Genomic DNA, 16,187 nt, shown 5'->3' with positions numbered 1-16,187 from the left:
ATGTGGAAGAACTCAAGATGGTCATTATCAAATTTTCAGAACATCCCAGTTATTTATGTTGGTCGCTGCATACATCCTGAAAATAAGGATTAACCAACCAATGATAACTTTTGCTATGCCATGCCTCTCCTGTGTATTTTGGGCTTCCTCTGGACATTCCCCCACTAAAAAAAGAAGTGTGGTCACCTGCGTTTTTGTAGAAAACCTGGTTCCCAAAGAGATCAGATGAAAACACTAACTTTTGTGGTGGTTTGAATAGGTCCCCCATAGGCTTGGAAATTTTTTAACTCTTGGTCCCCAGTTGGTGCCGCTGTTTGGGGAGGCATAGGAGGCATGTCACTGGAGGCAGGCCTTGTGGGAAAATAAAGCCCCATTTCAAATGCAGTTCAACATGAAAGCCCTCAGCTTCTAGCTCCAGTCACCATGCCTCTGCTCTGCCATCGTGGACTCTTAGCCTAGAGTAACTCTTAGAACCACAAGCCCAAGTCAACCCTTCTGTAAGTTGTCCTGATTATGTTGTTTTATTACAGCCGTAGAAAGGATATGAGCCGGGCGTTGGTGGCGCACGCCTTTAATTCCAGCACTCGGGAGGCAGAGGCAGGCGGATCTCTGTGAGTTCGAGACCAGCCAGGTCTACAAAAGCTAGTTCCAGGACAGCCTCCAAAGCCACAGAGAAACCCTGTCTCGAAGAACCAAAAAAAAGAAAAGAAAAGAAAAAGATAGGAAAGATATGCATGTGTGAGTAGATCTTTTCTCAAAGGCCTAGCTAGCAGTGTCAGTTGGAGAGGGCAGCTTGGAAAGGATGTTATCATTTAGCAGAGTATAGCAAGTTTGAGAGCAATATTCCAGGAAAGATAACAGTTCATGGTAGGTGTATTGGCTCACAGTTTTTTTTGTTTTTGTTTTTTTAAGATTTTATTTATTATGTGTACAACATTCTGCTTCCATGTATATCTGCACACCAGAAGAGGGCACCAGATCTCATAACCAGTGGTTGTGAGCCACCACGTGGTTGCCGAGAATTGAACTCAGGACCTCTGGAAGAACAGTCAGTGCTCTTAACTGCTGAGCCATCTCTCTGGTCCCCTGGGAACATCTTCAATACTACTGTATTAGTTGCTTTGATCTTTGCTGTGACAAAATATATGACAAGAACAACTTAAAAGTTTATTTTGGCTCATGGTTTAAGAATGACGGACACATGGTCCATTATGGTGGAAGGCATGGTGCTAGGAGTCACAGGGATCCTCAAGTAAGATGATGATGATGATGATGATGATGATGATGATGATGATGATGATGATGAAGCTTCACTAACCTTCTCATTCAGTCCTGGACTCTAATTCAGGGAGTGGTGCTGCCCACATTCTGTGTAGTGTTGGTTTTCCTCCCTCAGATAAACTCAGAGGGTTATCTTCTATTGATTCTAAGGACGGTTGAGTTGACAGTCAAGATTACCATCTTACCATTTTCAAATCACTCTTAGCAGTTTTTAGAACATAAGAAATATTTGTGAGCTGTGCGTTGGTGGCACATGCCTTTTATCCCAGCACTGGGGAGGCAGAGGCAGATGGATCTCTGTGTTCGAGGCCAGCCTGGTCTCCAGAGCGAGTGCCAGGATAGGCTCCACAGCTAACACAGAGAAACCCTGTCTCGAAAAACCAAAAAAAAAAGAAATATTTGTGAGAGTCTGGAATGATGGCTTAGTGGTTAAAAGCACTGACTGCTCTTCGAGAGAACCCAGTACAATTCCCAGCATTTACATAGCAGCTCACTCCTGTTTGTAACTCCAGTTCCAGGGCCTCTGACACCCTCACACAGACATACATGTAGGCAAAACACCAATGCACATAAAATAAATTTTAAAGTTTGTGAAAGTGGAGCCTTGATTGCAAATTTATTAATTATTGCTCTGATTGTACTTTCTATTATAAATTATCAATTCAGTTTCTGTTGATGAAGACCATGTAGCCAACAGTTAATTAAAAAAAAAAACCAAAAAAACCTTGTATTGAAGTTCTAGAATTTTCATTTTTTTTGTTTTGTTTTTTGAAGGCAAAGTCTCATGTGGCACAAGCTGGCTTCTAACTCATGATCTTTAACTTTATTCTTCCTGCCTCCATCCCCCAAGTGCTGTTTCACTGCACCCAGTTTATTGTAATACATTTTAAAGTAACTTAACATACAGGTGGAGCTGATGGAAGTAGAAGCAGACACCCACAGCTAAACCTTGAACTGAACTGGAATCCAGTTGCAGAGGAGGAGGACTGATGAGCAAAGGGGTCCATACCAGGCTGGCGAAACCCACAGAAACAGCTGACCTGAACAAGGGAGAGCTCTTGGTCCCCAGACTGATAGCAGGGAAACCAGCATGGGACTGATCCAGACCCCCTGAATGTGGGTGTCAGTGAGGAGACCTTGGAAATCTATGGGACCTCCTGTAGTAGTTCTGTATTTATCCCTAGCATAGGTGTGGACTTTGGGAGTCCATCCCACATGGAGCCTAGACACAAGGGGGTTGGCCTAGGCCCTATCCCAAAGAATAAGACAGACTTCTAAGATCCCCTATGGAAGGCCTCACCCTCCCTGGGGAGCAGAAATGGTATTGGATAGGTAGGGTGTGAGTTGGGGGCCACAGGGGAGGAGGGTAGGGAGAGGGACCTGGGATTGACAAGTAAAATAATTTTCTTTCTAATAAAAATTTAAAAAAAGAAAAACAAAACAACAAAAAAAACCTTGCAGGTGTTTGATAGGATAGAGGACTATAATTTATTTGCTGTTGATAGGGTTAAAGAGGTTGGGGCATGACTTTCTAGTAGCACATCTCTGTTAAGGACACAAGCCCTGGGGGCTGGAGAGATGGCTCAGTGGTTAAGAGCACTGATTGCTCTTCCAGAGGTCCTGAGTTCAATTCCCAGCAACCACATGGTAGTTCAAAATGATCTGGTGCCTGGTGCCCTCTTGAGAGGCATACATGCAGACAGAAGACTGTATATAAAACAAATAAATAAATTAAAAAAAAATAAAATAAAGGACACAAGTCCTGTGTCCTCGGTTTACCCCAGCATTACCCAAACCAAGACAAACAAAAACTTAGAGATGTTCTAGAGAGTGTAAGTTTTAAGCTTCCCTCACTAATCCTTATATCATTATGTTTAACCCATGCCCACCTCCTCTTTTTATGCTGCTGAGGCAATGTGAGATGCTTTTGCCCAGGCTTTAGCACTTCTGTATTGAATAGAGCAAAATAGTTCCCCCAGCCACCTCTGCAGTAGTTTCTGGTCACCTTTCACCACGCAGCCCCACTGCTTTCCTTGGTTGGGTCTTTTTGCTTACTGTTTCCTTTTATTCTTACTCAGATGAGCAGTTTGCAGATCAAAGAAGAAAAGGTCAAAGCAGACACCAATGGTGAGTCTCGGGTAACTACAGACTAGGTACCAGATTCACACCTGTGCTTATGCCATAGCTCACAGGTACAGTGAGCAGGGGAACTGTCCTAGTCATTCAGCAGATGTCAGCCCCGCAACGGAGCCTTAAAAACAAAAGTCACAGCCAGTTGGTGTTGGTGTACCTTTAATCCCAGCATTTGGGATGCAGAGGCAGGGGACCTCTGAGTTTGAGGCCAGCCTGGTCTACAGAGCGAGTTCCAGGACAGCTGGTTCTAAGACAGAGAAACCCTGTCTAAAAAAAAAAAAACCAAAGCTCGAGCACAGAACACACACACACAAGTCTATTGGATTGTTCTCCTGTTTACTTGATGTTTAAATCTTTTGAAACACAACTAGGTTAAAGCCAGCTGTGGTAGCTTCCATTTGTAATGCCAGTGGTCAGGATGATTATTAAGGTTTTTTTAGACCACTCTATCTGTCCCTCTCCAGGACTACATAGCAAAATTCTGTCTCAGAAACAAATTAAAAAAAAAAAAAATCAGCTGGGCGTTGGTGGCACACACCTTTAATCCCAGCACTCGGGAGGCAGAGGCAAGAGGATCGCTGTGAGTTCGAGGCCAGCCTGGTCTCCAGAGCGAGTGCCAGGATAGGATCCAAAGCTACACAGAGAAACCCTGTCTTGAAAAACCAAAAAAAAAAAAAAAAAAAAAAAAAATCAACTCAGAAAGTATGAAAGGGAACAAGGCCTCCTTTTTCCCCACTGCTCCAGTGTCTATTTTTCCTGTGCTTACCTGTGTTCATTGGCTGGGGCACCTCTAACCAAGCACCTCAGAGGTGGGTAGTTAAAACCATAGTAGCTGCCAGGTGTGGTGGTGTAAGCCTTTACTCCCAGAAGAGGCAGAGGTGGGTGGATTTCTGAGTTAGAGGCCAGCCGGAGCTACAAAGTGAGACCCTTTCTCAAAAAGCAAAACAAAACCACGGTAGCTTATTGTCTCAAAACTCAGGAGATTAGAATTCTAAGCTCAAGATGTCAGCAAAGTTTGTTGCTTTTGAGGGCTTGTAGAAAGACCTTGTTCCAAGCCATTGCTGGCAGTTTTTTGGGTTCCTTGGGTTTTAATGATTTTATCCAGATCTCACATAGTGTTCTCCTAAATAGCATTCCTTTCTTTATTGATTAATTGATTGATTGATTGGATGATTGGAAATGCTGGGGATCAAACTCAGAGTCTTACACATTCAAGGCAAGTGCTCTGTCACTCCTCAGTCTTAAGTTTCCCGTTTTATATGGGTCCAGTAATATTGGAGTTGGGCACACTTAACCCCATTTTCAGATAAGGTGCCTTTCTGAATTACTGGGGATTAGGATAGGATAAATGAATTTTAGGAATACTGAGTTAAATTTGTAACACATGAGTAACTATTGTTAGGGACATTTTACTTGAGTTTCATTTTGCTTAGATGTTAAGTTTATTCATTATTTATTTATTTTTGATGACAGGATCTTGCTGTGTCCTTGAGCCTGGACTTGAACTCAGTAATCCTCCTGCCTCAGCCTCCCAAGTGCCAGGATTACAGATTTGTGATACCATGCCTGGCATTGAATTTTGATTATTATTCCATAGTTTCTCTATATAAGGCAAATAGAAATAGGGATTCATATTTTCATTGTCTCTGTTCTCTAGTTCCTCTCTCCCTATCACTCCCTACCTCTGAGAGGTGACAAGATAATGCACAGAATGCTTGATTTTTTTTTTTTTATGCAACGGTATTCCTTTGCATGCTCTCTACATTGACCACCATTGCATTAGGTTAATATGTCATTAATCAGTCATATAGTGTTTGTCTCAATTTGATATCATTATAAACAGTATGTCTTAGAATAACCATGAGCTTCAATACTTTATGTTGTGTTGTGAAATGTTTCTACAATAATTTACTCTGAATAGATTTGCTAGGTCAAGTGTATAAGCCTTTGAGAAAAAATTTTGGTGTGCTGGAAAGATGGCTCAGTGGTTAAGAGTTCTCATTGCTCTTGCAGAAACTCATTTCTATTCTCCGCCCACATCAGTTGGCTCACAATCCTATAAGTACTCCCTTTTCTAGCCTCTGAGGACATCTGCACTCATGTGCATAGACATTATATAATTACAACAAAAAATATAAGTCTATAATAAATTTTAGGCCAGGCAGTGGTGGCACACACCTTTAAGTCCTAGCACTCGGAAGGCAGAGGCAGGTTGATGTCTGTGAGTTCAAGGCTAGCTTGGTCTACAGAACAAGTTCCAATACAGGTTCCAAAGCTACAGAGAAAAAACCCTGTCTCAAAAAAAAAAAGGAAAGGAAGGAAGGAATTTTATTATGGGGTGTATGGGGTGTGTGTGTGTGTGTGTGTGTGTGTGAGTGTGACATGTATCATGGTGCACATTTAGAGGAAGAGGACAACTAAAGGAGTTTATGTCTGCTGGGTATAACCTGAAGATTGAACTCAGGTCACCAGGTTTGGCAGCAAATACCTTTACTCTGTGTGTGTGTGTGTGTGTGTGTGTGTGTGTGTGTGTGTGTGTGTGTGTGTGGTGTGTGTCGGGGGTGGGGGGTGGGGGGATTGCCCTCTGTCACAGGTTTGCTTTGTAGACCAGGCTGGCCTTGTATTCACAGATATCTGCTTGCCTCTGCTTCTCAAGTGCTGGTATTAAAGGCATGGGTCACCACCACCTGGCTTAAAAATATTTTCCAGGGGCTGGAGAGATGGCTCAGTGATTAATAACACTAGCTGGTCTTCCAAAGATCCTGAGTTCAATTCCCAGCAACCACATGGTGGCTCACAACCATCTGTAATGAGATCTGGTGCCCTTTTGTAGTAGACTGCTAGATAGCATGCAGGAACATGGGTCCAATCCTTACTACCATATAAATCAGGCATGTAGCTGCATCTTTATACTCTAAGCATTTGGAACTAGAAGCAGGAGGATCACAAATTCAGTATCACTTTCATTCCCTGCTACCTAATAAAGTCTAGGCCAGCCTGGACTACATGAGACCCTGTCTCATAAACAAAACAAAAAATTCTCTAAGATTGTTTTATTTTTAGTGTTTTGGGACAGGGTTTCAATATATAGCCTTGACTGACATGGAATTTATATATAGACCAGGCTAGCCTCAAATTCATGGATGAGCTTGCTTCTGCTTCCCCAGTCCTGGGATTACAGGCATTCACCATCATGCAAGGAAGTATTCTACAATTTTATATTTCCATCGACAGAGCCTGAAAGTATCTGTTACCCTGTAGTCTGACACAAAATGTTTAGTCAGACTTTGAGTTTTTCTAGTCTTATAGGTAAAAAATAGGGAATAGAATTTGCTATGCTATGCTCCCCACCCCACCTTAGGATAACTAAGTCAGAAACCAAATATTTTTGTGATTCTATGTTCAGATTTAAGTTTTTATTTAAGGTGTTTTGTTTGGTTTGGTTTGGTTTGGTTTGGTTTGGTTTTGGTTTTGGTTTTTCAAGACAGGGTTTCTCTGTGGCTTTGGAGGCTGTCCTGGAACTAGCTCTTGTAGACTAGGCTGGTCTCAAACTCACAGAGATCCACCTACCTCTGACTCCTGAGTGCTGGGATTAAAGGCATGTGCCATCAACGCCTAGACTTTAAGTTCTTATATGCTTTGTAAACATAAAATCTATTAAACATTTAAAAAGAAATGCTGGTCGTTTACATTTGTTCACTTTAGTGTTAGTGTTTACATTGTCCCAACCTGTTGGTGGGTTTAGTGTTTGTCTTTCTGATAACTGTTTTCTTATGTAGGTGTCATCAAAACCAGTACTTCTTCGGAGAAGACTGAGGAAGAAGAGAAAGGTAACCACTCTTTGAAGTACTCTTGTGAGATAACCAGGACTTATCTGCCTGAAGCTAGAGACACTGAGTTATAAGACAGAATCAAAAGAATATGTAGGTTTTTTTTTGGAGGGGGGGGATTGGTTTTTCAAGACAGGGTTTCTCTGTGGCTTTGGAGGCTGTCCTGGAACTAGCTCCTGTAGACTAGGATGGTCTCAAACTCACAGAGATCCACCTGCCTCTGCCTCCTGAGTGCTGGGATTAAAAGTGTGCCCCACCAACACCCAGCAAGAGTGTGTAGTTTTCACCCACCTCCCAAATAATCACATGGAAACATTATTTCTTATGAATGCCAAGCCTTAGCTTGGGTTATGTCTAGCCTGCTCTTAAATTATCCAATGCACCTTTTTCCTCTGGGCTTTTACCTTTCTTTAGTTCTGTATGTCTTTCCTGTATATTCCATGTGTGGCTGGGTGGCAGCCCCTGGCATCCCCTCTCCTCCTTATATCTTTCCTGTATATCCATGTGTGGCTGGGTGGCGGCCCCTGGCATCCCCTCTCCTCCTTATATCCATCCTCCCTCTTCTCTTTTCACCTTCTATGTATTCTCTCTGCCTGGCAGCCCCGCCTATCCCTCTCCTGCCATGCTATTGCCCATCCAGTTCTTTATTAGACCAATCAGGTGTTCTAGACAGGCAGAGTAACATAGCTTCACTGAGTTAAACAAGTGCAACTTAAAAGAATGCAATGCATTTGCATCATTAAATGAATTGTTCTACAGTATAAACCAATGCAATGCATTTTCAACTAATATTCCACAAAAGTGTGCTGAACTTGAAGCCGAAGAAATTGCCAACAGTGGTATGGTGTGTCAGATCTGGGAGGATGGCTTCATTCAATAGAGTGGCCTGCCCCCCATGAAGTTGTGACCTGGGTTTGTACCCCCAGTTTGTACCACATGAAAATCATGAGCAGTAGCATTCATCTGTAAGCCTAGCTCTGGTGGTGGATGTAGGAGTGGGTGGTATGACAACAGAGGGATCCTGAGCTTTCTGCCCAGCCAGCCTAAAAAATTGAGAAACTGCAGGCTCATTGAGAGATCCCCATCTCAAAAAATAAGGTGATGAAGCATTTGAGGCAGATGTATGATGTCAATTTCTGACCTCTACACTCATGTACACACATACTTGCGCACACCTTTGTACTCAAAGAAACATACATTACACACACACATACAAAAAGCAAAAGGGGGGCTGGAGAAATGACTCAGTGGTTAAGAGCACTGGCTTCCCTTCCAGAGGTCTTGAGTTCAATTCCTGACAACCACATGGTGACTCACAACCATCTATAATGAGATCTGGTGCCCTCTTCTGGCCTGTAGGCATACATGTAGGCAGAAAACTATATATATAATAAATAAATCTAAAAAATAAAATAAACATTGAAAAAAAAAGCAAAAAGGGAATGTGTGTCAGGCTGGACATGTACCTCAAGGGCAGAACACTTGTCTTGTGTATACTAGACTCTGAGTTCTATCCCCAACACTGGAGAAACAAAAAACAAAAGGGTGTCACTATAGGTGATAAAGTGATTTAGAAGCATCATATGCTTTCAGTCTTAGCTATTTGGGAAGCTAAGGCAAATGACATTTAAAACAAAACAAAAAATAGCTTATTCATTACAAGGGCAGGAATTCCAGAAGTTGGGTCCCTGTGACAGAAGGATGCTGTGAGTTCGTGTGAGACAGTATCTCTAATAAATTAAAAATGGAAAGGGAGTGGAATTTGGCTTTTCTCCAACTGTGAGTGCTCGAAAACGTCTGATGCAGAAACGGGTTGCGTATTTTCTCAAGGGCAGGCCTTACCTCATTCGGATGAAGAAAATCTGTTTTCTTCCTCACAGAGGATAGAGCTGCTCAGTCTTTACTCAACAAGCTCATCAGAAGCAATCTTGTGGATAACACCAACCAAGTAGAAGTCTTGCAAAGGGACCCAAACTCTCCTCTTTACTCAGTGAAGTCTTTTGAAGAGCTTCGCCTGTGAGTATCCATCGCTTTGAACAGCTGTTACCCAGTCCCAGTGAAAAAATATCTCTGAACTGGGCATGATGGTGCACACCTGTAAATGGATCTCTCGGAGTTCAGTCTAGCCAGAATTAGGAAGAGAGATCCTGTCTCAAAAAAACAACAGCAACAACTAAAAGCCAGTGGTGATGGCACATACCTTTAGGAGGCAGAGGCAGGCCTGTCTTCAGGGTAAATTCCAGAACAGTCAGGGTTACATTCTCTGGACTTTAACTTTGGCTTTAAAAAGAAAGGGTTTTTTGTTTGTTTGTTTGTTTGTTTGTTTGTTTTTAATCATACTTATGTCTTTGAGTAGGTAATCTACATGATTTGCCAGGCAGCTGTGGCTCATGCCTTTAACCAAAGCACTCAGGAGGCAGAGGCAGGTAGATCTCTGAGTTCCAGGACAGCCAGAGCTACACAGAAAAGCGCTGTCTGGAAAAAAAAACACAAACTAACAAATAAACCTAATTATTCAAACATTAGTGTGGGAGGGTAGAAGGTTGTAATAGAATAAGTACTTAGCAAATTTGAAGTCGTGTGTTTGATCCCTAGCACTGCACAAAGCAGGCATTAGATGGCACACCTGTAATCCCAGCGTTTGGGAGATTGTGCAGGCAGGAGGATCTTTTTAAAAACTCAAGGTCATTCTAGACTATACAGCAAGTTTGAGGCCAGCCTAGGACAGAGGAAACTATATTGAACACGTTTACAGTGACGGTCTTCTCTCTTGGCTACCCTTTTTCTTCCAGTATAACTTTTTCTTTTTCTTTGGATACTAATTCTCAGTGGCCTGGTAGTGATATAGGCCCATGACCTAGCTGCTTTGAAGTAAGAGATTCAGAAGTTTAGGACCTGCCTGGGTCACAACATGCATGTGGCATCTTGTATGTTGCCCTTACAAGCTTTGGACACCTGGGCTCAAGGAGCCTCCCACCTGAGCCTCACGGGTAGCTAGGACTATAGATGTGGGAACAACAGTACATGATTTTCTTAGTAGAAACTGAAATGCTACAGATTTATTCATCATAGCTGAAAATCTTTTTTTTTCTTTTATACTCTTAGAACTTTGAATAAAAATATTGGCTGACAGGTGATTTCTGGATGTCAGAAACATGTCTTATTAGGTAAGCCCTTTGGAAGTCTACAGGCTTTACAAACATTAGCCTGCTTTTAGAAACTGCCTGAAGAGCCTGGATTCCTGACACCTAAAATACATCGAAGCCTTTGATAGACCAGCTTTGAGGGAAGGAACCCCCTAACGATAAAATGTACTTAATAGCTCTCAGAAGGGGTTTTCTGGGTTTTTTGTTGTTGTTGTTGTTTTGGTTTTTTTTTTAGATTTATTTATCTTTATTATATATGTGTAGGTGTTTTGCTCGTATGTTTGTGTGTGCAATGCCTGCAGACCAGAAGAGAACATCAGATCCTCTGGAACTGCAGTTACATACTGTTGTTAGCTGCCATGTGGTTGCTGAGAATCAAACCCAGGTCCTCTGGAAGAGCTGCAATTGCTTTTAACCACTGAGCCATCTCTCCAGCCCCAGGGTTTTCTGTTTTTAATTATTTGAGCTGTATAGCACTGTGACCGTAGTCAGCACCACTGTGTCTGTAGTCAACACTACTTTGTACTCAACAATACTGTGTCTTAGTCTGCACTACTGTGTGGTCAGCACTACTGCACTGACTACTTGAGAATGCCTAATGCATGGAGCTGTTTTGGCAAATACTGTGTGTGAGAGAGAAACACATTTCTCTCTGAACTTGGAGGACATGTATTCAGCTAGAGATCCCAGGGATTCTTGGGTCTCCGCACCCCTGTTAGCACTGGATTATAGGCATATGCTACACATATAATCCCAAATCCTCTTGCTTGTGTAGCAAGCACTTTACCAACTGAGCTATTATACCACAATCATTTTTTATTACTAAAAAAAATAACCTTTTAGAGATAAGAGTTTCATATAGCACGTGCTGGTTTCAAACTGCTTTTGACTGAGGATGAATTTGAACTTCTCATGTCCTACCCTTATCTGCCGTATGCTAGGTTTATTGGCATGTGCCACCACCAGGTCTGGTTCATTTGATTCTGGGACTGTTCCATGCATGCTAGGTAAGCATTCCACCAAGTAAGCTACATCCCCAGCCCTTATTTTTATTTGTTTGTTTGTTTTGTTTTGTTTTTCAAGATAGTTTCTCTGGGTAGCTTTGTAGACTAGGCTGGCCTTGAACTCATAGAGATCTGCCTGCCTCTACCTCCTGAGTGCTGGAATTAAAGGCATGTGCCACCACTGCCCAACTGATTTTCATGGTTTCTCAGGGAATTAGGCTTGAAAGTGTTTCTTTGTCAAAGGGTTTATTAATTTATTCACCAATTTGTCATCTGTTCCTGCTTTTTTTTACTTTTGAGCCAGTTTCTCAGTATAGCCCAATAGCTCACTTTGTAGACCAGGCTGGCCCCAAACTCAGAGATCCGCCTACCTCTGCAAGTAAAATTGTTCACAACTGCCCTACAGAATTTTTTTTTTAAATTAAGCTGTGTTCTTTTATGCATGAGTGCTTTTGCCTGCATATATACATGTGTACCATTTGTGTGCCTGGTGCAGGTGGAGGTCAGAAGGCAGCATTAGGCCTCTTGGGACTATAGCAGTAGATGGCTGTGAGTCACTATGTGAATGCTATGAATAGAACCTAGGTCCCCTGGAAGAGCAGCCACTGCTCTTAACCACTGAGTCATCTCTGCAGCCCACTTGCTTTTTTTTTTTTTTTTTTTTTTTAAAGATTTCACTACAACTAACTAGTTAGTGTAGGTTAGTCTAGGACTCAGTGATCCTCCTGTCTCTTCCTCCTAAGTGCTGGGATTATAGGTATGAGCCAGTTGTCTCAACTGTTGAATGAATTCTGAGCTCTATGAGTTTTAAATTCCTTTCATTTGAAAGACTTGTACTCTCAATTTAGCTCCTGATGGATTGCTGTTTGTTTTTATAAGAATCTAACTATGTAGCCACATGGCTAGCTTGGAACTCATAGAGATCCTCCTGCCTTAGCCAGCCAAGTGCTACACTTACAGATCTGAGCTACTGCTTGGAGCTTGAGTTGTCCTTTTAGGCAAGTTTTCTCTTACTTATTTATTGGAAGGTAACTGAATGGAACCTAGATTGCCTAGAGTACTTGGGTTATTTTATTGTTTGGGGTTTTCTCATTCTTTGTTTGTGGAGACTTGTGTATGTGTACCTGTGCATGGGAATACATGTGCACACATTTGGAGGCCAGACATTGATATTGGGGTCCTGTTCTTATCATTTTCCATCTTGGTTTTGGACAGGGTGTCTTGATGAACTCATAGCTTACCTGTTAGCTAGACTGGTTGTCCAGGAAGCTGGGAATCCAGTACCTTTGCTCACCCCCACCCCCCAAAAAAGTACTAGGGTCACAGATATGTGCCACCATGCCCAGCTTGGATTATTATTTTATATTTAAAAGTTTGAAATGCAAAAAACAAAACAAACAAACAAAAAAAAACCCTAATGGGCTAGTGGAATCTGTTGGGCTGGTGTATCCCTATTTATTCACTCACTCATTCATTCATTCATTCATTCATTCATTCATTCATTTTTCTTTTGGCAAGCAAGTTAGAGGCTGCCTACATTACCAAATAGAGAATACTAAAAGGTTTTGTTGTTTGTTTTGAAAACTCACTGTGTCTAAAAAGCCACATATGCCAGAAGAGTTTGCCTTTTAGAGGTAGAGAAGAACTAGAGAACTTTTTTTTTTTTTTACATTTTTTATTTAAAATATAAAATCTTCATTTTTATCTGTGTGGGTGTTTTGCCCACATATATTTTTATGCCCGGTACCCTTAGGGGCTAGAAGAGGGCAGTCAGATCCCATATAAGTGGAGTTGTAAGCTGCTAAGAATCTAACCAAGTTCCTTTGGAAGGACAGTTAGTGCTCTTATCTGCTGAGCCATCTCTCCAGCCCCTTTGTCTTTTAATTTTTTTTATTGTGTTTATTTCTATGTGTGTATGCATGTGCAGAGGTTAGAAGATAGCTTGTAGGAGTCAGTTCCCTCTTTGAACCTTGTGGGCCCCATCCGACAGGTCACACTCATATCATCAGGCTTGGTGACAGGTGTCTTTACTCACTGAGTCATCTTGCTAGTCCTCTCCCTACCCCTCTTTCTTTTTTAAAGACAGACAGAGTCTCAGTAGCTTAGGTTGACCTGTGTCTCACTGTGTAGTCCAGGATAGTACACAACTTGAGTCAATCCTTTGCCTCAACTTTCTGAGTATTGGGATTATAGGTGTGAGACATCATGCCCAGCTGTTAGTTTTTCTGTGAAAAGCTGAGCTTTGTTGGGTTTTCTGTGATCCTAGTGCTTGGTAGAGGTGAAAGGTAAACTGATCAGGAATTCAAAGCTACCCTCAGCAACATAATGAGTTCAAAGCCAGCCTGGGTTATGTGAACTCTTTCCTTTAAAAACAAAAGCAAAAAGCCTCCTGGGCTCTCAAGATGGCTCCATGGGTATTAAAAAAAAATCTTTTATTGGATAACCTTAGTCCAGTCTCCAAAATCCATGGTAGAGGGAGAGAACCAGCTCCTGAAACCTCCACATGTACATTGGCCATGACTGTCAAACCCACACTCACAAATGCATCATCAATACACACAGTAATAATAAATAAGTGAAGATTAAATAATCTATAAAAATTCAGGAGTCAATATGAGGGCAAGAATCTGAAGGATCAGAGAAGCCACCAGTCCTCTTGTACCCGCTTCATTCCAAAGAGCCCTGATCCCTCTCCGCCCCACCTTACTATTTTCCTGTCCTATCTGTCTACAGTCTTCCAAAACCTCTGGTTCTGTTTTTGTTTGTTTGTTTTGTTTTGGGGTGGGATCGAGACAGGGTTTCTCTGTGGCTTTGGAGTCTGTCCTGGAACTTGGTCTCTAGACCAGGCTGGCCTTGAATTTATAGAAATTTCTCTACCCCTGCCTTCCAAGTGCTGGATTTAAAGATGTGTGCCACCACCAACTGGCCAACTTAATTGTTCTTTATCAATTTAGGAATTAGGTATCAGGCTAAGAACCTGAAAGATCAGAGAAACTGAGAAGCCACCAATCCTCTTGAACCTGCTCCGTTCCTTCCTTCAAAAGAGCCCTGATCTCTTCCCACATACTTCCTGTCCTATCTGTTCTCAGCCTCTGAAACCTCTGTTTAATTTTGGCTAGCTTATAGCTAGCTTTGCCCTCTGACTTCAAGCAAGCTTTATTTGTCAGAACATGATCAAACTATCATACAACATATAAGTAAGGAATGTTGTATGTTTTTTGTTAAATACTTTGTGAATAGAGAAGTTATTATAAATACAATGTAAATATGATATTAATTGATAATTGTTATGTAATTGTTTAAGAACTTGTGGCCAGGACTGGGAATGTAGCTAAGTTGGTAGAGTGCTTGCCTGGCATGCATGAAGCCCTGGGTATGATCCCCAGCACTGCATAAATCAGAAGTAGTGGTTCAGGCCTCTAATCTCAGCATTCTGGGGGTGGAGACAAAAAAAAAAAAATTAACAAGTTGTTACTTTTCTTTTTTTCAGAGGTGGGTTGGGGAGTGTTTTGAGACAGGGTTTCTCTGCAGCTTTGGGGGCTGTCCTGGAACTCACTTTGCTGGTCTTGAACTCTCAGAGATCCACCTGCTTCTGCCTCCCTAGTGCTGGGATTAAAGGCATGCGTCACTACCACCCGGCTAGTTGTTACTTTTCTACTCTTGTTTTTTGAGACCACTGCTCAGTAGTCCAGGCTGGCCTTGAATTCTAAGAAGTCCTCTTGCTTTAAGTCTACCAAGTGTTGTGATGGCAAGCCTGAGCTACCACACGTAGCACCTCTCCTAATCTTGATTTTTGACAAGACATAATCACTACGTCAGTCTCAACAACCATACTTACCTGGTTACCATATCAACAAATAGAAACTATCTAGTCCCCCCCCCCCCAGAAAGAGTTTCTTTGTGTAGCTTTGGAGCCTATCCTGGCACTCGCTCTATATACGAGGCTGGCATCAAACTCCTGCCTCTGCCTCCTGAGTGCTGGGATTAAAGGCGTGCACCACCAACGCCCTGCTAAATAGAAACTATCTTAATCATTGTTCATCCTTTTTCTTGCCCTGTGCATTCGCCCAGCTGAGCACACAAAATTGGGGCTCACACTTGGCACCTAAATCAAGAAATACTGAAATTTCAGAATGGCAGTGCAGTTCCCTTGTTAGAGTGCTTTCCTGGCATGCACCAAGTCCTGGTACTGCATAACTGTGGTGATACACTCAAGAGACCATACAGGACAGCCTGGGCTACATAGACAGACCTTGTCCCAAGAAATAAAAACAGTGCTGAAAAATAATCCCAGCACTTGGGAGGCAGAGACAGGCAGACTCTGAGTTTGAAGCCATCCTGGTTTACAAAGTGAGTTCCAGAACAGCCAGGACTACATAGAGAAACCCTGTCTTAAAAAAGCATCCCTCCCCCCAGAAAAAGGCAAGATTAGAATAATTAAGGATAGCCTTGGCTACCTGAGACACTAGCCAAAAAAACCTCTGAAAATTCAATTTTTCTAAAGAATTTGTATACTATACTAAGCAGTGTTTATTTTAGGAATTTCCTTTATAATTTATTTCATGACTAGATAGGTGGGCTTGCTGAAAGTGTGGGTTCTTCCAGTCTATTTAAGATACTGTAACAGTCTCAGAATAACATTTAGTAGTATAAGGTGATGCTTTGGTTTTAGATGTTTTTGTTTTGTTTAAGGCATAAAAAAATTGCTTTGGATGGGGTGAGGGCTGGAAAAATGGCTCACCGGTAGCATTAGTTGCTTCTCTTGCAGAGGACAGCACCCACATCAAGCAGCT

The 16,187-nt window shown here is 42.0% G+C and overlaps 1 protein-coding gene across 4 annotated transcripts in view; it reads left to right on the top strand.

Annotated features, from left to right (window-relative positions):
• LOC100766941 (ATP-dependent RNA helicase DDX19A) overlaps positions 1–16,187 on the top strand; it is a 30,465-nt gene that overhangs the window by 2,022 nt on the left and 12,256 nt on the right. The window contains exons 1-4 of one of the 4 annotated variants that reach the window (XM_035442677.1): positions 719–738; positions 3,360–3,408; positions 7,194–7,244; positions 9,125–9,260. In XM_035442677.1, the coding sequence (XP_035298568.1) occupies positions 3,360–3,408; positions 7,194–7,244; positions 9,125–9,260 (236 nt within the window). In that variant the 5' untranslated portion in view covers positions 719–738. Of the gene's footprint in view, positions 1–718; positions 739–3,359; positions 3,409–7,193; positions 7,245–9,122; positions 9,261–10,349; positions 10,412–11,331; positions 11,398–16,187 lie in introns of those variants that run through there. The other 3 variants (XM_027406014.2, XM_035442678.1, XM_027406015.2) reach the window with 3 other exon arrangements.

This window comes from Cricetulus griseus, chromosome 3 (assembly GCF_003668045.3).
Source record: "Cricetulus griseus strain 17A/GY chromosome 3, alternate assembly CriGri-PICRH-1.0, whole genome shotgun sequence".
NCBI classification, from domain to species: domain Eukaryota; kingdom Metazoa; phylum Chordata; class Mammalia; order Rodentia; family Cricetidae; genus Cricetulus; species Cricetulus griseus.
This window is presented reverse-complemented; position numbering and strand designations above follow the sequence as displayed.